This window comes from Acanthopagrus latus, chromosome 6, assembly GCF_904848185.1.
Source record: "Acanthopagrus latus isolate v.2019 chromosome 6, fAcaLat1.1, whole genome shotgun sequence".
Lineage (NCBI taxonomy): Eukaryota > Metazoa > Chordata > Actinopteri > Spariformes > Sparidae > Acanthopagrus > Acanthopagrus latus.
The window spans coordinates 23720011-23742426 of NC_051044.1; the positions used below are offsets into that span (position 1 = coordinate 23720011).

At 40.2% G+C, this 22416-nt stretch overlaps 2 protein-coding genes and 2 long non-coding RNA genes across 5 annotated transcripts; 2 read left to right on the forward strand and 2 right to left on the reverse strand.

Moving 5' to 3' along the window:
- Window positions 1–302: 302 nt before the first annotated feature.
- On the reverse strand, window positions 303–4708 carry psmd6 (proteasome 26S subunit, non-ATPase 6). The gene is made up of 8 exons (XM_037101124.1): window positions 4428–4708; window positions 3832–4037; window positions 2147–2292; window positions 1841–2060; window positions 1523–1631; window positions 1216–1384; window positions 620–697; window positions 303–537 (listed from the first exon to the last, which is right to left on the reverse strand). The coding sequence occupies exons 1-8, from the start codon at window positions 4570–4572 to the stop codon at window positions 441–443; spliced, it is 1170 nt and encodes a 389-aa protein (XP_036957019.1). The 5' UTR covers window positions 4573–4708; the 3' UTR covers window positions 303–440.
- A 1171-nt stretch (window positions 4709–5879) lies between these two features.
- On the forward strand, window positions 5880–14289 carry slc2a9l1 (solute carrier family 2 member 9, like 1). 2 transcript variants are annotated; one of them, XM_037101601.1, is made up of 12 exons: window positions 5880–5941; window positions 7944–8039; window positions 8121–8281; window positions 8359–8483; window positions 8561–8690; window positions 9165–9313; window positions 9911–10098; window positions 10178–10288; window positions 11115–11216; window positions 12324–12399; window positions 12487–12614; window positions 12907–14289. In XM_037101601.1, exons 1-12 carry the CDS (start codon window positions 5918–5920, stop codon window positions 13090–13092), a joined length of 1476 nt encoding a protein of 491 aa, XP_036957496.1. In that variant the 5' UTR covers window positions 5880–5917; the 3' UTR covers window positions 13093–14289. The 2 variants fall into 2 exon arrangements, with proteins under 2 accessions (XP_036957496.1, XP_036957498.1); XM_037101603.1 differs by having other exon boundaries at window positions 10211–10288.
- On the reverse strand, window positions 9957–13005 carry LOC119021356. Its single transcript, XR_005075537.1, has 4 exons — window positions 12870–13005; window positions 10649–10740; window positions 10186–10262; window positions 9957–10093 (listed from the first exon to the last, which is right to left on the reverse strand). It is a non-coding gene; the product is annotated as an uncharacterized LOC119021356 (long non-coding RNA).
- A 6308-nt stretch (window positions 14290–20597) lies between the features above and the next one.
- LOC119021727 lies at window positions 20598–21906 on the forward strand. The gene is made up of 3 exons (XR_005075726.1): window positions 20598–20740; window positions 21237–21258; window positions 21415–21906. It is a non-coding gene; the product is annotated as an uncharacterized LOC119021727 (long non-coding RNA).
- The last annotated feature ends 510 nt before the right edge of the window (window positions 21907–22416 follow it).

Below are 22416 nucleotides of genomic sequence, written 5' to 3' on the forward strand. Positions count from 1 at the left end.
AGTGAGAGAATACAGCTCGTGTTTGGGAGGAAAAAATAAATCCACCATTCATACTATGTAAAAGCGTGTATAGAAATTTTTTTGTATACATTATCAAAATCATTTTCAGCTGGACTTATGTATTGGCTGCTATGTAATTCATGAACAAAACATAGGTTAGAATTAATATTTAAAGAAAAAAGATTGTATAGTATATTTGTTTTGTAACAAGTTTCTGTAAATAAAATAATTTATACTGCTATTTATATGAAATGATGTGTCTGCCTCTTTCCTGCATTAAAAAGAAAACCACCCTGGAGAAATGCAATCCCAACAGTTAAACAAATTTTATTATATACACATTATAAGAGTCACTTTGTCAGACAAACTACAGGTGTGGGTATACCAAGAAGAAAGATGCAAGTCGCCCTTGCTGTGGTGTGACAACACTGCCGCCGCAGTTACATGTTGATAACTCTGGACAGCTTCTGGACTCTGTTGAGCAGCAAGTCGCCCTTCTTGATGGTTTCCTGGTACTGCCAGTTTTTGCTATCAGGTCTGAGAAGAAGGGAAACGATTTAGAGTGCTGCCTTTTGAGTTATCTCTGGAATTTTAAAGGTGTGAAGAATCATAACATTACCTATTGGTTTCCACAATCTCATTCACTTTATCAATTTTACAGTGGAGGCGGCCAGCAGCTATGAATCGGGACAGTTCCCTGAGGAAGGACAGGAGATTTAGTTAAGTTTAAGCAAAAAAGTGACGCTTCACCTAAACCTTCAACCCAAATGCATGAGGCAGGAAAAAAGAAATATGTACAGCTGACAGAAAAGTTCAGGAAAATGCACTTTTTCCCTTTCTTGAAATAGTTAGCTGATGAGATGATACCACTCATGTCCATGCAGTGACAGTAAAACTACAACCAACAACTGGCTAGCTTAGCGTAAAGACTAAAGACTGGGAAATAGCTGCACAAACCTGGCATGTGGCTATAGATTTACATTTACCATAGAGACATGACAGAGGCAGCAATCTTCTCACCTAATTGAAATATACCTTTAATTTCCCAAATAATCCTTTGTACAAATGTACAATTTGATCTTATGTGATGGAAGTATGTATGTCCACTCCAACATCATGACACTCAAGGGAACTAGACGTCAACTACTGTTTGAAATGAATTCACTGAAACTCTCCAGAGGATGTGGCACATGGAAATAGTATACATGAACTCACTGGTCGATGAACTCTGTGCTGACGCCAAAGGCCTCAGCCATGTAGCCCAGGGTGAGGGAGCGGTAGGACTCTAGCAGCTGGCTGTAGGCCTGGATCCTCATCTCCCTCACATAGTAACGGTAGTGTGGGGCAAAGAGCCAGTCCTTCTTCATCTCCTGCTCCACCATGGCTGTGGCAGAGGAAAGAACAGGGGGACACATTGTTCCTGTGAGTAAAACTGGCAAATTCAATATTGAAATGTATTTTAGTGTTAGAGAGCATTTAGTTTTTCACTTAATGTGTGTGCATATAAAAAGGGCTTCCTCACCCAAAGACTGGAAGAAGACAGAGTAACGGCACTCGTAGAGGGAAAAAAGATATTGACGGACAGAAGGCAGACTGTGCAGCACCTCCAAGATCTCTGCTCCCTTTATTACCTGCAGACCAACACATTTCATTGCAGTCAAAGTGCCAACTTACACACATGTGTCCACACCAATAACCTCGGTGAAGGTATTTCACAAATCCAGCCCACATACTGTATATTATGATGAAGCAATTAGCCAAATTCATCACCTTTTATACTGCTTACACACAAACATACCTCATAATCATTTCTGAGTACACACACTCCTTTCTCTCCTACCTTTTCACGGAGGTCAGGCCGTTTGAGGGCGATCATGCAGACGTAGACGGTGTAGGTGACAAAGGTCTTATAGTCCATGAGCTCGTAGGAAGTGAAGGTGGAGACTGTGTCGAGGAAGAGCTCAGCAGCTTGTTTGAAGTCCCTGATGGCCACGCAGTACAGGCCCTGGTAGACTTTCAGACGATTCCTCCTGTCCCAGTCTCCCCCCTCCTCAATGAGGCTGTGGAGACGGGGGTAGTTAGATAGGTGAGTACTGAAACTGTGGGTGGAAATGTGTCAGAATGAGGATATCAGTCTTTTTTTTACCTCTTTGCTTTCTCAGAGTTGCGTGTGATGAGGTCACTGTCCATGTAGAAGAGGCCGATCCTTAGGAGGTAGAAGACGATGTCTAGTCTGTGACCCAGTGCCACTGTCTTGTCATAGGTCTTCCTGAAGGCTGTCAGGGCGCCCTCCTGTGGAGGTACGAGACAATGTCAATGTTACAAGTGTTCAAAAACATGAAACAAACTAAATCTTTAATCATGAGACTTTGCTTACTGCTGTAAAATTTCAGATAGAAATCATTTTGTCAGAATGTCTTGTCATTATAAAGAAAGTAACCAACATTAATATCTGTCATCCAAAACACTGAAGCTGATAGTATGAATAGTGGATTAAAAGTGCTGTTAATAGTAAAGACCTGGCAAACGTGCTGGAGAGAGCGTCAGTACTACTTTAAAACTGTCACTGAACAGGAAAGTCATCAGATAATGGTATTTTCCCTTAACGATACAGTTAGCATTAATATACCAAAATGACAACAAGTCAGCACTCTTAAAAGTGTATGAATCTATCAACAATCGAAGGGAGCGATTTTCAGTGGCAAGCGTTGTTTTGTGTTTTAAATTCGATCCAGTGTCTTAGAGGATGGAATGTGTCTGAGCTGTGAGGAGACAATGACATGAGATTGTCTTCAAATGATGTTCAGAATGACACCGCAATGCACTTAACAGCAATCATCGCAATTAGGGACACAATTTTAAACAATTTAAAATCAAACAATCTACAAACAATCTATTATCAGTTAATGATCAGTAGCATATGAAATATATTGGACATTTTTCTGTTAGACTTAGAATTCCATTGATATCAGTTGTATAGAGAATCTATTTTTATTTTTTAAATGACAGATCACCATTTATTAGATAAATTTTCTCATCCCAGTATTTTGTGTATTTAATAGTATTTAGTATTGTATGGATTTCTACCCACTTATGTTAGTTAACAGTTTTTATATTACATTCTCAATGGCGAAAACAATGCAAACGGTTTTAGTCTACTGCAAACTGAAGACGCTTACACTCTTACGGCTTAGGAGACAATAAAAGGCAGCCTATTTAGATACACTGAAAGACCAATTATTCTCAGTACAGTGCTGACTAATTATGTTAAACAGAGATACAGAAAACAATACATGGCACCACTTTTGACACATTAACAGATGCTTCTCTGTTAAGTGGGGTAACTTTGTGCATTGCTTATATGGCCATGATGTCCAGCCTGGATTTGTAGATGAGTTTAAATGGTCTTGTGTATTCCCTGCCCAAGATAACTCTCATCATTGCTTCAGAAAAGCGTTTTTAAGGATACAGCTGGTGACAGGAGTGATCTCCCACAGTTCGTTTCTGTTTCTCCTCAGGCACTCTGATAAATACTGCATCCAAAACTAAGCTATTTGATTTTCAGTGGCGTACACAGCGTTGTTACACACTGTGTTTCAGTGGTCAGAAAAATAAATATGCTGGCCAACTTTTCTGAGTCACTCTCATTATGCACATCAATGTGCCGAACTGACACATCACACATATCTGCCAAAGTGTCAAACTGTGACAGACCAACACAGAGCAGCTCTTCAAAAAACACCCACAGGTGCTCAATTTTTCACACTTTACAGGACATGCCCATGCCAAAGACAGCCTACTCATGGATGTCCTGTCCTGTGGAGGTGTTACCTTGTCTCCAATTCTGATCAGATATTCAGCCTTGGCCATCATGGCGTCTCGTATCTCGCTCTCCCCCAGGTTCTTCTCTGCGTCCTCCAGCACATCGTCCAGGCGCTTCAGCTCCTCCTCATTGGCCTTTTTCATTTTATTCAGGAGGTCACCGTCCAGCTGCCACTTCAGGTCCTTACACAGACCCTCATAGTATGGAGCCATATCTGAAGCAGAAACAGATCATGACTGTTTAAACTGTGGAAAAGTGTCTCCTCTTTCACATAGCCTCTTGTACTCTCCAATGCAGCATTATACAATAAAGTAAACCCTGAAATTATGAGTGATTAAACTTGGTAATGTTACGCAAACTTTGTCGAACCACCCTTCGTCAGATTGCTTTTGGCTAGCTAGTTGACGTTAGCTAATAAAGTTAGCTAGCGTGCTAATTCCCCTGTGATGACAGATGTATTAAAGTGGAATACACATTCAGATTTTGCCCACTTTTACCAACAAACGATGCACCCAGTACAAAATACGTGCGCTTACTGCAACATGTACATAAAGACCAGGCTATTACGGTCCCTGTTACAAGTGACGGCGAAATGCTAACTCACTGTTAGCCTTGATAGCGTCCATGAGCTCAGTCTTCACTTTAGCATCCTGTTTGTGACCGTCCATAGTGAGCAGGAACTTGAGCTGTGCTATCCTCAGGTCAGGGTTCTTGGGCAGACCCTCCTCTTCTAGATTCTCTAGCGGCATTTTTTAGTCCAAAATATAGAAACAACCACTCAAACTAAAGACTTTCTTTGTGCAGACAGAGTCCACTTCTCTCCGTTACCAGCTAGACAACGATGACTACGGAAAACACTGGACGCTGTTGTTTCCGGCGGAGCGTCAGTCAGCGAGGGCAGAGAAGAGCGGAGCCCAGGTTCACATCTAGTAACCGAGTCAGCCTTCACTGCCCTCTGCTGGACGAGAGTGTGAACAACGCCTGGGTCCAGAACATACCGTGTAGCTATTGCTTGTTTTTCCTGTTTTTTCAAATGCTGCAGTAAATCACATATATATATATATATACTAACAGGATGATATGTCTATTTTATTCTATATGTCTAACTGGATGTCTATTATAAATGAAGAAAAACAAATTTGAAATGCCACAATAAAATGTTTTCCCCAAACAAAACATCCAAGCCTATTTCTGTTTATTAGAGATGATATCTATTTGTCGTTTGTTAAGATCTTTCTAGGCCAGCTGGGAGCAGAACCCTCATTTCCTGAGAGCATTGCATTGTGGGTCAAAGGTCTCCACTGAACTCTCAATGCCCTTCTTTTATTTATGTGGGACTATTAGAAGGGCAATTTCACCAACTGTACTCATTATAGTGTATTTACAGGTCTTGGGGAGGACTATTGCATATGTGAAAAAAGTGGTGTAAAGCCTTTTGTTGCTCTGGGGAAGCTGCCTGTAGTCTGATAAATCGTGTCCAGTGATGTCACACAGCAGCTCAGTTGCATCGTGGATATTTTGCACTAACAGTGCTGGACTCATTATGGACAGTTCAAAACGTATGTCTCAGAACCAGAAATATCCCTGTTTTTAGATTACTTTTTTCGTTCACTCTTCAAAACCTGGTGCCTACATTACCCACAATGCAATTTAGTCACTCTGTGACTGTAAATTATCAGATTACACACAGCTTCCGCTGGAGTCAATGAAAGGGTTTATACTTGTTTTTCACACATGTCCTCCTCAGGACCTATAAACACACTTTAATATGTAAAATTGGTGGAGTTACCCTTTAATTTTGTCACTTTACCTGTGTGTCTCCAGTTTTTTGAAGGGCTGACAGTGATTTGGGTTTTTTCTGCAATTTCAGTAACTGAGTTTACATGGTTTCACTCAATTACACTATAACCCTGCACCCTGCTCTATCAGGGGGCTGATGGGACTCACACAGGGGAAGTCACTGTCAGAGTTGCAGGGCGATTGCAGGTTTTTTTTAAGTTAAAGTCTAAAAAGTTAATAACCAGCTTGGAATACCTAACAGAGTCCATGTGGTCTGTACATATTCACTGTAAGATCCATACCAGAAAAGACAAAATGGAGAGTTTGCTGCGACAGCTGGTAGGACTTTACTGAATTCTACTGTATTTGTTTAAAAGAAGATAGTATAATTATTATCTACAAATTTACACATTTATAATTGTTCACAGGGCAGTTGATGCAGTATGAAAATATGTTTGTTTCAAAATCTTTTAGAAAGATTTGCTTATTGTCTTGTACATTACATTGGCTTTGTCCAACACACTTTTTTTTTGAAACATGGAAAATGGAAGTAAACATAATAACGTGTTTTTAGCTGAGCAGGTTGCTTTTGAGTTTGTTGGAGCTCAGTGACTCATGGAGAGCAATTTTAGCTGAGTCATTCCACTCTGTCAGTTTCAGAGTTATTTTTAAACTCTTCACAAGGCAAAAAAAAAGTAAAGTGACACTCAACAGATAGAGAGCAATGTTACAAAAGATACTGATTTCGTTGAAGTACTAAACAAAAAAAGTCTCAGCCAGGAAACACATTGTCAGTAAATATCAATTAACTGAGATCATGAAACAGTCGTTTCATGTTGTTACAACATCAGTTGTTGCAGTCATCTAGTTCCACACTGAGTGGTCCTTATTTTACAGGAAGTACTCAGCAGATAATTGACATGCTTTTAAGATTACATTTATTCATCTAAAACCGAAACACTTTTCTTTTCTGAGATGTTTCATTGATAGTGTTTTTTCATTCATTTAATTTTAATTTATTTTCACAGTAAATAATTCACCTGACAACATCCTGAACGATTAGTGAAATTTGAAAGCCATTAATTTCACACTAATGCATTGGCCTTATTTAAATAACCACGATTTCCTACAATAAATGTAATATTAACTATAATGTAAAATGTACCCTGTGACATTATTTTTGTTGGAACACTTTCTGATCTGGCATTCAATTAATGTATTCTTATAGATAAAGTTCTTTTAATGAAAGTGAATTGCCTTATCAGTAAAATATGGATTTGAGGAGGGAAGTTAACATTTGCATAACTTGGAGTGATTCAAATAACTTTAATTAATTGTGTCTTTGATGGGGAAGGTCTGCAGACATTTCTCCAAAATGTCATTATGACAAAAAGACCGAAGTTATTGAAATGAAGCAAGTTAAATAAAGCTTACTGTATATTAGACCTACATATTTTTTCCTACTCACTACTCACTCACTCAAGGTCATAGCCAAAGTCAAAAGCTTAGATACACGTTTAAAGAAACTGTGTATCATGGCAGTGTTCAGTTCCAATGATTTCTACACCTCTCATTTTTCTGTGATGAATGAGTGAAACACAAAACACTTTGTCACAAATCAATGGCTTCTTTCTTGCACTGTAGTCTCTCAGCTCACATTGATGTAGAACACACACTTGACTGTGGACACTAACACCTGTCTTCCAGCAGCTTCCAATTCATTGCAGATCTGCTTTTTGGTGGTGTTTTGTTGACTCTTGACCATCCTGACCAATTTTCTCTCAGCAGCAGGTGACCGTGGCTGTGACACAGATGTGCCATGTAACTGCTTTGAAATGGATCCAATGGACTTTCTTGACTTGTTCAAATCAATAATTGGCTCTTCCAGATCAATGCTGAGCTCTTTAGACTTTCCCACTGTAGTGTTGGTGGCTGAGTCTAGTGGCTGTATCAAACAAGCCCTATTAAATGGACACAAAAAAGTCACCAGCTGTTATCAGTCAGGTCACACTGCAATTTCTCAAAATTAAGTGCCAATAATTCAAATTGCGCTGACAAGTGGTAAGAACATACTGTAAGGGCTCAGGTGGAAAAAACATTCAAATGGAATTCAATATGTGCAAATTAGGTAATGTAACATGGAGATAGCATGATGTCAGAGTACATTATTACGTCCGGCAAATTGCATAATCAAAATTAATTTAATCTCATTCGTAAGTTAACATTTCTTGGTGCAAGCAATTTTTTAGCACATTTGTAACAAATCAGCGGTGGGGACATTTCTGCAGTGCACCTAGGATCACTACTGAGTCCTACCTCTGTTCTTCACTCTGGCTTGTAGACGCACGGTAATGCCATGTTCCTCATCATTATATTGGGATTCGGTGGAACCTTTCATAATGGCTACCACAATACTGGACTGAGTTCTCCCTCACCGGTAAGAAACATCACTTTGCATTCAGTTTTTTGCTGCTCTCGTCAAAAAGATGGTTAATGTTCTTGAAAACTTTCCCTGCAGTACATACAGAGCTTCATCAACAACAGTTGGTATGACAGATATAAAGAGCCTCCGCCTCCGCAGACGATCACCATGATCTGGTCCCTTATTGTTTCCCTGTATGCTGTCGGGGGACTCTTTGGTGCCACCACTGTTAAATTTGTCTCAGGCAGGCTGGGAAGGTGAGTAAAAAAGATCTACTGCAACATTCAGTCCTGCTGCCTGAAAAGACATCAAGTGACATGTGTTCTGTCATCAGAAAAAAGGCAATGATCGCAAACAGCTTTGTTGCCATCATGGCAGCAGCGATCATGCTGATGAGTAAAAGTGCCAAATCATATGAGATGATTATTGTGGCGAGGATCCTGCATGGCTACACGGCGGGTAAGCCATATTCTGTGTCAAAAATAATGCATGTCATGTTTTTACTTGATTGATTAACATTATCTCATGACCGGCAGGTTTGGGATGGAGCACTCATATGATGTACCTGGTAGAGATTTCACCCAGGAAGCTAAGAGGCGTAGTGAGTCTGACCGCAGTGACCTTTGCGTCACTTGGCAAGCTGTCTGGACGTTTATTTGGACTAAGGTATGTATATGGAGACAACAGTTCCTTTTTTCTGAATATTTTACAGGATACGAGAAAATTATTACAAATTATTATTGGCAAACCATGTTCTACAGTGCCACTGCCTCGGGGGTCAAGTCTTGGACCATTTCAATTTTGATCATATATGCTCCCCTTGGGTCACTTGACCAGCTGTTTTGGTTGTGTTTTTTATCCATGTTATGCTGACGATACTCAGCTTTACTCGTCTGTTGAGCCTGGTGATGTCTCTACTCTAACTGCTTTGTAAAATTGCTTGGTAGAGATTAGAAACTGGATGTCTCAAGTCTTACCAACTAACTTCTGTTCTTTTAGCTGAAGAAGGAAATTTTGAGATTTGTGAAAAAAGAGCTTAAGCTCAATATGAGGAAGTGTATATAATGATGCAAAAAACCCCAAACATCTAAACTCAGACTCAAGACTTCCTCTTGTTCTTGTTTTGTTTTTTTCTTTCAGTGAGATCCTCGGTCGTGAGGAGCAATGGAACATCGTCCTCTGCGTTCCTGCATGTTTCTCTGTGCTTCAGGTTATAGTGTTGCCTTTTCTTCCTGAGGCTCCCAGATACTTATTCATAGAGAAAGGGGATGATAAGGCTTGCAAAAAAGGTTTGTATATTTCCCCAAAATTCATGCAGTATGTGACCAAAGAGCATTTCAGTGTTAGCATCGAGCATCATTTTAAGTGCTAAATACCTTGTTTGGAGGAAAGTCATCCAAGGATGAATTCAATTCATATAGTTTCAAAATAATAAAGGTGCAACATGAATGGGCATCATGTTTAATTCATATTCAAAATAAATAGAGAGCAGCATATCATCAGAAAAAAAAACTGCTAACTGTTGCTACCATTAGTCACTTAGCTCAGCTGGCCATGAAGTCAGCAGTCCAGGCTTGGACACAATAGTGTTGTGTGTTGGTGTTTACTCTACTAGCACAGGAGCTTTCGACCAGGATAGGTCGGGGAAAGCTGGTTAGCATGCTAACTTGAGTCTCTACAACACAATACGTGGATGTCATGATGTCAAACTGGTTTTTCTTCACATTCTGCTAATGTAGAACTAGTTAACTTTTGAATGTTTTCAATAAATTACTACATATTGAACCTTTAAGAGGTGTTTACCTGTGACACTGTATGTTGTGGTCTACACATTTATTTTTTTTGGATCATAGAGCACTTTTATGTCTTTGGGCTTCTCATCTCAGCTCTCCAGAGTCTGTGGGGCAAAGGCGACTACAAAGAGGAGATGGACGAGATGTTGGCTGAGCAGGTGGCCATTGAGAGCGCCCCACCAAAAAGCCCTCTGGAGCTCCTGAGGGACCGGACTGTCCGATGGCAACTCATGACCATGTCCTTCATCCAATGCTGCAACCAGCTGTCGGGCATAACTATGGTGAGGATGGAAACATTTTATTTTGTGCTAGGGCTTATTAAGATTTTCAAAGTCAAACCAATTTGCTTCTCCTTCCCAGCTCAGTACCTTCTCTTTTGACATCTTCCTGGAGGCAGGTATACCGAGAGACCAGATCCGCTACGTCACTCTTGGTCTTGGAGTATCTGAAATAATCATAACCATTTTCTGTGTGAGTAACTTAATCATTTGTACCTGAGCTCTTTAGAGTGTCTCCACATGTTGGTACAGTACATCTTTTTGTGAAACAGAAATAATGGAGAGACTGTTATAGACTTCTTAGTTGTTTAGTTCCTGTATGTCTTATATTAAATCCCACCAGAAACACACTGACATGTGGTAAAAATTCAATATAATTAGTTATGACCAGCTAATTAACCTACAAGCTAATCCAGGCTGTCACCTCGAGTCCATTGCTGCGTGCACTCCCAGGGCAAACTTTCCTCACTACAACATAATGTATGTGACACATGTTGGTGTAATTACAGGATAACTTCACCCGAAAATGAAAACGTAGTCATTATCTACTCACCACTTTGCAGAGAGTCAGGGGAAGTTTTCATAGTCCACAAAACATTTATGGAGTCTCACAGCAAGACAGGGTTGCAGCATTCTCCCGAACAGCTGGAATAGATGGGGACTTGTTTTAAAATGTAAAACAACAGCCAAAATGCAAATCTAGGCTATCAATCCTGTACATATTTCAGGTAATACTCTATCATGTGGGTGTTTGCTGACTAAGCTGTACTGAAATGATGGACACACAGGATGTGCGAACACAAGAACCAGAAGCATAAAAATCAAATTACATTTCGGCTCCTGTCTAGTAGGGCATCATTTTAATGTATGCCATTTGGTATTTAATGGCCTTTAACGACTTGGTTTTGAAGTGTCAGGGGAAATGACTGACAGAAAACATTATCTTAGAACATTTTGAAATTCTATGTATACAAAATATGTAATTACTGCCATATTTTGTTGACCACTCTGTCTCTCAGGGACTGCTGATTGAGCACACTGGCAGGAGGCCTTTGTTCTGGGGAGGTTATGGATTCATGTCTGCTACCTGGGTGTGTGTCACTGTCGCACTCAGCCTGAAGGTAAACCTGTTATATTTGAAAACTGAAACTGATGTAACTGTGAGAGAAGCTGGAAGCTACATATTTGAAAGGGTTGCTTCAAACAAGTCACACAAAAGCATAGTTTTCACATACTTTGGTACCCATGCTAGTGTCAATCCATGCAGGCAGTTTGAGTTCTATCTGCACATGTGTTAGATATCAGTCTCTGCGATTCGTGTCTCTAACCACACACAGTGGAAGTGATTTCTGAAAAAATACATAACAGCACATGCCCTGGTAACTCTGAATATTCCATGGATTTTAGAATGAACAGTCTTCACTCGAGCTTGCTAAGAAAGGTAACTGTCCCTGTAGGAATCAGAATTTAAATTATCGTACATAGACTGTTCACACTGCAGCCATTTTCCTTAGAAAAATGGTGGGAAGGACGCTCAAATTATAGGATAATGGCATACTGCTGTGTTCCAGGTTGCAAGTTGTGAACAGAAAAAAATAGTTCAAGAAAAAATAGAAAAATCTAACAAACCATTTCAACACTTCATGATTGATCAGCAGCCGGTCCAGACTCAAGGTGAAGCAACATCAATAATTGAGGGAAATGCACTTTATGTGATTAAATGGTAATGTTAGCTGCAAAGTGGTTGAATGCTAACATCAGCTAACAGAGTACCAATTAAGTTGTTCTAACTGAAAATATGGCCTGTCGTCTCCCCAGATTTACTCATTACATCATTTGTTTTACTTGCTGATCAAACCTGAAGAAATTAAAAAGTTTCCCTACATCTTTATATCGGGCAGCCTGGAACACAGCAGTATGAAATTCTCCCAACATTCAAACATCCCACCCTGACCTCCACTAAATTGGAGTAGAACAAAAAAACCCACAAAACTATTCACATGGCTCGACACCACCGAGGGTAATTGAGAAAATAAGGTGTCGTCATTGGACCGTTATTAGAGATCATATGGTAATATACTGCTAACAATACTGAAATAGACCTGATCCCATATCAGCAAAACATGTATCAGCTATCATTTGCTGTGGCGTGCAAACACAGCTGTTTAATAATAACCCTCCTAATTGTCAGGATGCATAAATATGTAAACGAAATTGTCGTCATGCAGGATTCCAGCCAATGGGCTCCATACGTTGCTGCTGCTTTGATCATCGTCTTCATCCTCTTCTTCTGCGGAGGACCAAGTATGTGCATTACACACTGCATTATGGTTCACACAGAGGAGATTTTTTTTATGCACACATAATTAATTGAATCCCCCGTGTTGCCAGGCGGAGCTGGAGCGACCCTCAACAGTGAGCTCTTCATCCAGTCTGATCGAATGGCAGCATTCGTCATCGTTGGAATCCAGCGCTGGTTGTGTTTTGCTGTGTTGGGCCTTGTCTTTCCATTCCTCATTGTGAGTGCAACACAGTTAAATGGGATTTTGAACATCTGACACTCACACTTATTAGATTTTGGTGGAATTTCAGTTTTTCACAAATATCTCCAGCTATGTGACACATTCGAAAAAGTGTCACTACAAATAGGTACTCCAAACGGACTTCAAACGGCCGAAACATGCAAACACCTCCTGGAAAAATCAGTTCCTTCCTATTGGATTTTGGTTGGACTTCTATTTGAATGAATATTTTAAACATGAAGCTTCTCTAACCTCACACATCTTCACTCTCCTTATCCTCTGTCCCCAGAATGCCCTGAACTCGTACTGCTTCTTGCTGTTCGCCTTCGTCTGCCTGCTGGGTTGTCTTTATACCTTCTTCATCCTGCCTGAGACTAAAGGGAAGAGCCTGCTGGAGATCTGTGAGGAGTTTAAAGCCATCACTGTCTGTGGGCAGTCCTTCTTAGAGGAGAAGAGAGAAGAGACCAAGTTATAAGGCAATCCAGATACAATTGTTACAAACTGATGTTTTTTTTTTGTGTGTGTGAACACAAAGTATATTTCTAAGCTACTGCAAAAGCATCAGTTTACAATCACTGTACCATAAACTGTGCAATAGAAGAACTAGAGACAGACATGAACTGTTGTTGTCATGTTATTCTGTCATTTCTGTAATTCTCAGTTCAGCCTTGCTCCTCAGCAGAGTTTTGTTTTTCATCAGGGAGATATTTTTCAGGAGATTTTCACAACATCCCACGACAGCAAACACCAATTTCAACACCTCGATCAACAAATAACTAGTAAAAGGAAAAAAACAGCCACACTTTTAGAACCATGAAACAAATGTCTAAAAGATTAAGTATAAAATATTGTATGAAAAATGACTTTAAGTGTATTTAACCACAGTATAGTCCAGATTTAAATGGGATGACAACAGAGGACTGAGATTTTATTTTATTGGGATGCCAGACTTCACACTATTGACTACATGTAAGCATAGCAAAATTCATGTTTTACATATATTTATACACTAACACAGAATTTAGGATTTAGTGTTCAATATGACAGGCAATGCTCGAGTTTTCAACGCCGTATCGACAACATGGAGTAACAGGAAGTTAGGTTTACTTTTCCAAACCACATTTGAATAAAAATGTCAATGTCTTATTTCACTTGTGTGGTTAATATATTGACTTGTGTCCCAAATGTGACTGAATCAGGTTTTAAATCATGATGGAATGGATGCCAGCTGTCAAAGATTATTGAAACAAGCCTTCATTCCCTTAACATGTTGTACCGCTTCAAACAATCTAATTCATAGAAAGAACAGAGGTCAGCAAGCTCGTAATACAATTTCAAAGATCAGGTAAAAAAAGAGTCATGACATAGTGATGGAATTGTTTTGATTATTTCTACTTTTCTGTACAACTCAAGCTGAGTTGAGTTCTAATTTTACTCAGTACTACTACATCTCTGTAATTCCTTTTTAAACGTGCATAAAGTGAGCAACCACCACTGTACTGTTGTGAAGGCAGCCCATAGCTCTACCAGACAAAACTGCACCCGCAGCTGCAACATGTTTTGTCACAAGAGGTCAGTAGTTTCCTTCCCTCAGCCCTCCAGCAATAAATCAACCTCTGCTCCCGTCAGTACCCACGGGCCCTGCTGTCTGTTCTTTGACCTCCACAGGGAATTAAATTAATGGGAACTGTCCCACACTGTCTCACAACATTGTCTCTTTTCTTTTTCTTTGTCTCCCTTGTGGAAGCTGGTCTTCTGTTGGTGACCTTGGTGTTTATCACTATCGCGCTCACACCGAAGATCAAGCTGTTTCTTTAACTCTCATAGCTTATATCTGAACCGAGACATTAAGTTTTGCTGAACAGTGGCTACAGGTGACAGTTACCACAAGTACAAAAATATGTCCATAGGTAAGATTTTATTCACATAGAATTATTTCTTCCTGTAACAAAGTATAAAGTGTTAAAAGGGCAAGAAACAATCAGCACAAGATTAAATATTATAAAACAGTTACAAATGTTTTCAGAAACTCAAGCACAAAAAGACACACTCTTCACCTAAAACTTCAAAGGGTAATGCTAAATAAATGCTAAACTACTGCTGCTATTTAGCATTTTGCCAAAATGTGAAAAATATTGTAACAGCGGCACAAGTGAAGTTGAGTCATAAAGTAAGCAAACTGACTTTGTAATGTAAATTATACGGTATGCTCATATTTACCTCAAGTTAGCGAACATTTGCTAACATTAGCCACCACAGGTTAGTGCTCATAACAGAACAGGTAAGACTGTAGAAGCAGAAAAAAATGTATGAGTGTATTCAAGGAGACATATTGTGCTATTTTGTTTATTTTTTTTCTTTTCCTTCAGTATTTTATCTATGTTCTAGTGCATGTAAAAGATCTTGAAAGTTGATAAGGTCAAAGTCCGCACCAACAGAAGCTCCTCTCTCCCACAGAAAGCACTACTCCTTAAATGTCTCATCGGTAGTCAGGCCTTTACTTTGACCACATCACCATGTCACGTGTTTGCCCAATTAATGCAGGGTGGCTACTTTGACGCATGAGAATTCATTTAGCACACCTGCTCTGTTGTTATTGGGGTCAGGCATGTATGAGCTGACCAATCAGAGGCGACTGGGTATTCGGGAGTCTTAAAGAGACAGGAGCTGAAACAGAGCATTAAGATAACAGATGTGTTTTTGAGCATTAGAGCAAACCTCTACTGCTCAAACCCAAAATAAAATTGTGAGACTGAATGAGCATAATATGAGACCTTTAAGTTAAAATACATTGCTCACAAATCTAACTTTTCATTCGTAAGAGGAAGAATGAGTAAATAACACTCAAGAGTTAAAGTTGTGCTTTAGAGTAGACAGTTTCCTAACTGTAAGTGCTTATCTAACTCAGACTGAAGTGTTATATGTGCTGCCTCCCTTTTCCTCTTTTCAGGACGTCAGGTGTTGTGTTTCATGTAAAGTATTGCTCACTTCTACACTATGTGTTATGCTAATGTGCTGCATTGTGTCAGCATTTTCTGCATTCTCACAACAATAACGAGAGTCAGAACTGCCTACTGGACATTTTCCTCCTCTGGACCATTTCCACTTCATCCCTGTGCCTTCCTCTCATTAGTGTGAATTCAGTCCATCCTGGTTGGTGAGTCCTTCTCATCCTCAGTTGGCTCTTTGAGTAGCTCACTGGCTATAATGATCTATATTTAAGTCTTTGAAGGTCTCTCCTTCCTTATCACTGGCCAGCAGCTGCTGGCGGCCACCAGGTCTTCATTAGCCGCTATAAGCGCACTCTCTATCCACATCCCTGTCCTTTGGGGATGGGAGCTGTGATTGGCAGCGTCTTGGCTAGGCTGATCATCCTGCACCGACGGCCTGCTGCGCCTAGTTAACACTGGAGGAGGATTAACTGGAGGATTAATTGGAGAAACCATGGTGAATGGTCTACTCTCTCAAACCTGGCCGGTCCCTGTGTCAAATGGCTGCCAGAATGCTAAAATAATAGCCCGGGAGATGAGGAGATATTTTAAAAATGAATGGTGTTCGGTCCAATTTAAAGCATGTCAGTCACACGGAACTGTGATTAACATTCTTGAGAATTACACAAAGGATTCATACGCGTCCAGGTCTCAGTGGTTTTAGTTTATAGCTGTAATGACGCTGTTACGTCAACAGATGGTGATGTTAATCCTCTGCTGGGATTCACTCGACTGATCACTGCATGCACATTAAGGCAGGACTATGACTGTAGCTCATGGCAACCAAGGCAAAATCATTTAAATCCCCAATGTCGATGTTGACGGTGCCATTATCTCATTTTGATTCTGATTTAAAGGTGGTTAAATATGTAGGGACATACTTCAAGCAAATCATTGTGTTTGTTGTTCATAGGATAACATTTAATTTTAGCATTTGGCATCAAAATTTGTAGCTTAATTTGGTTACAGAATTTACTGTATTTCCATCCAGAGCTGCTGCAGATTCTGTCACTGATATTGACTTTTATTTGCTCTTCTGTGTTATTGTTTTTTTTTAAAGGTGCACTATGTAGATTTGGGGAAGTCATTTCTGTTCAGAAGAGAAAGAGATACCTTTTTCTTATGCTTAAACACACTAAATAAACAAACACGTTGTTTCTATGACTGAATAAACAAACTGACCTTAAAGGACAACACAATGTCATACTGTTTTACTTTTGTTTATATTAGGCGGACCCTACCACTTTTTAGCTTAGAACAGTGTTCTGGGGACCTTATTTTACTCTGTTTACTCCGTAATGGGAAAAAAAAAAAAATCTGAGTCTGGGTTAGGGTTATATTACCTTATTGATATTGTAAATATTAAAATCCTGAGTTTGATTTTCTTCTCCAAAACTACATAGGGCTCATTTAAAGCAATCTCTTTCGATCAGTATACACGTACTGTATATATGTAGGGGAACTGCGCTTTTGCCACATGAGATTTAGTAGAGGGCAAGAGGTAACTTTGATCATGTGTTGAATATAATACTTGGTTGGTTTACCAGTGTTTTTAGAATATACTAGTTCTCTAGACATTTGCAAAAGACACTAAATACTCCCTCTCAACATTCATCCTTATGCTATCAGTCATACCTAAGCCTTTTCCTATCTTCAACTGGGACTCCAGCAGGAAGTAAAACCCACCTCCAGTGGTGAATCCATGCATAGCAAAGAAAAGGTGAAATGGGGGCCATTACTCTTCTGTCTCTCCGCCCGGCAACACTGAGCTCACAGGCAACGCTGCAAATCAGAGGAGAGTGAACACAGTTGGATGCATTACAGACAAAATGAGTCACTGTTTCATAAGTCTCAAGTCGATATATTTGGCCCATTTCCTGTACATGCAATAAGTATTGCTGATTTTCCCCAGTTAACAGGCCTACGCGTGCCTGTTGTGTGCGGGCCATGTGAATATGATTATCGAATGTAATACTGTCAGTCAGAGCGCAGGATGCACAGAAATTCCACTTGATTAGATTGTCCATTGTGTCTGAAAGATTATCCACTTTGTGTAAGTGGGAGAGGATGAGTAGCAGATGCCAGAGGAATTAGCCGGTCACATTGACAGTTAGTCAGCGGACTAAGTGAAAGACGATTTCAAGGTGTTGGAGCAAATGAAACCACACAGAGCTGTCGGTATACTATAGAGCCAAGCTACAGCGGGATCATGGGAAACTTTACTGTGTAGTGATCCTCATTATAAACCAGATTAAGGATGAACAATACCTATAGTTTACACAAAGTATCTTTTATTATTGTTACCAATGTATTTAAACTCCCCCTCCAGTCTAAAATGTGTAGTTCTTCTTGTTCCTACAGTTGAACGTTTGAGATTGCTGGCATTGAATTGAGACTCATTATTAAATATAGCAGGAGGAAGATAAGTAACAATACTCAACATTACACTGTGTCTCCTTGGCGCAGATGGACACAGTGTATCTGTATGATACACAATACAGAAGTCTTTCCAAACATGACATGTGAAATCAACCGCTGAAGGCAGCAGACACTGCAAACCCAACTCTGTCAGAAATGCAGCAGAAACAGAAGAATAGCAACCTGTTTATCTGTCAGCACTGCAGCCAAAGAAACTGTAAACTGAAAGGACTCATTGTGACACACTGTTTTACCGCAGAAGATTAAAGGGGAAAGTCAACAATGATGTCAAACGCTGTAATACTTGTGTGTGTGAGTGCGTGTACCAGCACTCGTCTTTGCTCCCTGTTAAGCTCTAGTGTGTTGGTATGCAAGGTTAATTATGCAGGGGAAAGGCGGACTCTGCCACATCGTCATATATTCCATCCATACTGAGCTTTTCACACACTTGTGATCCATTACAGCTACAACTGAAAATGTTTTAAAGGGCCAATGTGCAGGATTTAGGGGGACTTAATGGTAGAAAGGGAGCGTGATAGTAATAGTTTTCATTTACGTATAATGTAATAAAAATCTAAAATATTTTGTTGCCTCTTCCATGGAGTCCACCATGCAACACTGCCATGTTTCTGCAGTAGGCCAGAAGGGACAAACTAAACTTTGGTTCTAGAAAAAGGCTTTCACTTATTTCAGTTTCTTTTTTACAATTTTTACAAAATGGCCACCATATACGAGGGGACACACAGCTAGATTCTAAGAGGATTGTTTAAAGAGGAAGGCCCATTTGCCCTTTTTTGGCTTAAAGGCAGATGGACCATTATAAAAGGCTCATTTGCCTTTATAAATCACAGTGTGATGATAAATCGGAGGTCTTGGAAATATTGGAAAAATGCGTCGCTGTAAAGTCAACATCACAGCTCATTTACAGCTGGAGGACTAATCGGTCTATCCATCATCTCTGCTAAACAGACAGACAGAGACAGATAGCGAGAGAAAGAGAGGTGGTGGCAGAGAAAGAGAGAGAAGAAAAGGAAACAGACTCAACAGTCACTTAAGTAATGAGGTCCATGAGAACTGCACTGAAACACACGTGGACGGTGTCCTGCATTAAATGCTGCTATCGCTGATGATTTCGTACAGGTGGCACACAGATGGAACCCCTCCTGAGACCTGAGCTTGTTAATGAGTCACGGGCGAGGAGGGGTGGAGTGGGCTGATATCATGAACCAGACGGGGCCCTCTGGCAGCGCAACATCGAGGTGCCCAGCATGCCATTCTCCATAATGGTGAGGTGCCCCTCGGGCCAACGGATTAAGCCAAACCTGGCAGCACTTTGCCGCGCCACGTGTCAGGCCGAGCTAACACTGGAAATGAATTATTATTTTCTCTCACTGTGGCTGAGAGATTACAATCGGGCCTAATGAGGGCCCCCATAGAGACTTATTAGAAGCTCTAATTAATGATGCGGAGCGAGCGAGATGATTATTTACAGTGTTTAATTGTTTTTTTTTTTTTTTTTTTTTAAAAACAACTTTGCAAAAACTTGAAGCTTACCGAAAACAGGGATTGGTTTGAACTGTGAAGCTGAGTTGGATACAAAGTGGAAGGGGGCAGAGGTCAAGCTTGAGTGGGTGAGAATGCATTTTGAGATTAGCGGGTTTAGTCATGGTCTGCCAGTCTGATACTGTGCTGGACGACTAAACTAACATTCTCTATCCTTTTGTTGGAGACAATTGGGAGATTGGCGGTAATTACGTTATGGCTCTGGTATGCAGTTTTGAAGAGAAGAAGAAGAAGAAGAAGAAGAAGAAGAAGAAGAAGAAGAAGAAGAAGAAGAGGAAGAAGAAGAAGAAGAAGAAGAAGAAGAAGAAGAAGAAGAAGAGAACACAAGGAGCAGATGGAGAGCAGGGTTACTGTCACACAGTATTAACACATCCACCTCAGGAGGAGTGAGCCTCTCAGACAGGACAGTGGGACTAAATTACAGCACAGAGGGGATTCTCTAAGTGGGCTATCGGGGAGGGAAATTCCCAGCTGCCTTTTATGTGGATTATGGGCCATATCGAGCGACAATCCCACCCAGACACATCCGGATGTAACGTCGGAATGTAGGGATTTCACACCCTTGGAAAAAAACAAAAAACACTTGCGACATGTTACCTTGAAAATATTTTGGTCAATGTTGAATGGTTAATGTATCTAAATGTCAGGTAGTGTGATAGCTTTATTTGTGCGTCTGTTGCTCTGGTGCAGTCTTGCCATGGTAATTGAACACACATGACAAGGCTGAGGGAGGGCAGACCGCTGCTAAAGCCTCAGTCAGTCCTGTCACGCATCTCTTATTCACCAGCCTGGTGTGTGAGTGTGTGTGTCTGTGTGTACGTGTGTGCCTCTGAAAGAGAGCTGGTTGTGTGTGTGATAACGCACCATTGGCATTCTTCATTTGTAAATAATTGAATCAGGCTATTTTAGTTTGCTCAGAGCGCAGCTGTAATTTGCAGCCGTTCTGCTCTTAAGGACCGGTAATTACAGCTTTTAGAGTCTGTCCCAAAACAACTCAAACGGCCTCAACTCATGACAGCTGTGCATCTGGGGTCTGAACAGACACACATATACGGGCACTAACATATGTGTGGCTGCTAATTAAACTGGTACATTTTCCAACTGAAGTGGATTTCGACACATAATGACGAGGCCAAACGAGGAGAGCGCCTGGTAAATGATGGAATGAATGTGTGTTTTCTAGCTAAAATTAACAACAATGTTTTCAACCTTAGGGTTATGATATAGGCCACACAACGTCACAAATTATGATTATATTTCAAATGTCTTCAGTAAAATGTAACATGTATTTAAGGGGGATAAAAAGTGCAATATGTAAGAATCAGCTGCCTGTCAAACTCATACTCAAAACCAAAACGGGGCAGCATATCACCAGAGTAACCGCAAACTGCTGCCAATTAAAGCCACTGTTAGCTAGTTAGCTGTGCAGCTAGCAAAAAAGAATGGGAGTTGGGAGCACCGGGGGTAGTGTTGGTTTTTACCCTGCTATCAGGTTAGCATGCTAACTTCAGTTGATATGTTGCAACATAATAAATACACATCATTATGTCAAAACTGTTAGTCCTTCACATGCTGCTCCTAATTGTTTCAACTATCTGTTCAATAATTACCTAATTAATCTTTTTTTTTTTTTTTTTACATATTGCAGTTTTAAAGAGGGTGACACACAGGTAGGTCATGGCGTGCTTTTCCCATGTTCACATTCCCCAGTTTTCTGTATGCATGTCCGGCCATTCTAGCAGCAGATAAGAAAGTGTTTGTCTGAACCTTAAAGGACCTCTTGTCTATTTTCACTTTGTCACCTGATTTGCTTGTTGTTTCTCCAGTGCAGACACATGCCTCAGAGTTAATGAATGGCTGTTCGTCCACCAGACCCTGTCTACTGTCAGGCCTTAACAAAGTGTGCACCAGAGTGCAGTAAACGCGATTCAATGGACGATTAAAGAACAGGCAAAAACAAAACTAAGAGTCCTCAGCTGGTTTATACAACATATCAACATGTAGTGCGGTGTGGTCACATGAAATCTTTGTGACTGGATGAGCTGTGGCCATTTAACGCCTACAAAACTCAGCTGCTTCTTCAGCTGAAACTAAAAATTCAGACACTTAACAATGCACTGAACTGTGTTTCCATGCAACAGCTGTTCTATTCTGCACTGAATGCTTTGTTAATTCTCTGATTAGGCAGCGCTTCTGCTTTTTAGCTCCATTAGAAATCTCTGACAGTATTTTAGGCACAATTAACACCTGTGATGAAAATGCAAACGGGTTTAGCTTTTAGACAGCACCCTTATGTTTCATGAAAATGCACTATTTTACAAGTTTTATATCAAACTTTTGACCCATGATTGGCAGCATAAATAATGCACACTGTGATGATACTGTTTGACTGACATTAAATAAAAATGAAGAGTAGAAAAGGCAGAGGCATCTTTTAATGTGCTGAGAGTCCTGGTAATTTATGACTGTGATTATTGTACTTTAAGAATACAAAATATTCCTAGTCTTAAAACAAGATGTGCAGGTAAATATGGATGTTTCACTCCTCATGGCTGCATGCTCAGAAAAATGTTATAGCTAAATTACTCCAAACTGGGAATATGAAGGTAACTCCAACAATCTCAGGGTCAGCGAATACCCAGAGTAACCGACAATTGCTGCTTTTTGTTAGCCATCTTTGGCTGCAGTTAGCCACCATCAGCTAATGAGCCTGGACCAGGACATTTTGAGAGTTTATTTTGTTGATTTATTATGCAAACAGCTGGAGTATACCCACTAGCTGAAATTACAGGGATTATCTTGCCGGTACAAAGGAGTATTACAAGACA

Bases quoted from the DNA above. Each gene is read 5' to 3' on its own strand.
- slc2a9l1 (XM_037101601.1), top strand. From the start codon at position 5,918: ATGGAGAGTTTGCTGCGACAGCTG. The intron at 5,942-7,943 runs GTAGGACTTTAC...TCTGGCTTGTAG, and splicing joins AGAGTTTGCTGCGACAGCTG to ACGCACGGTAATGCCATGTT. The intron at 8,484-8,560 runs GTAAGCCATATT...CATGACCGGCAG, and splicing joins CCTGCATGGCTACACGGCGG to GTTTGGGATGGAGCACTCAT.
- psmd6 (XM_037101124.1), bottom strand. From the start codon at position 4,572: ATGCCGCTAGAGAATCTAGAAGAGGAGGGTCTGCCCAAGAACCCTGAC. The intron at 4,038-4,427 runs GTGAGTTAGCAT...TTTCTGCTTCAG, and splicing joins GGACGCTATCAAGGCTAACA to ATATGGCTCCATACTATGAG. The intron at 538-619 runs GTAATGTTATGA...CCTTCTTCTCAG, and splicing joins GAGATTGTGGAAACCAATAG to ACCTGATAGCAAAAACTGGC.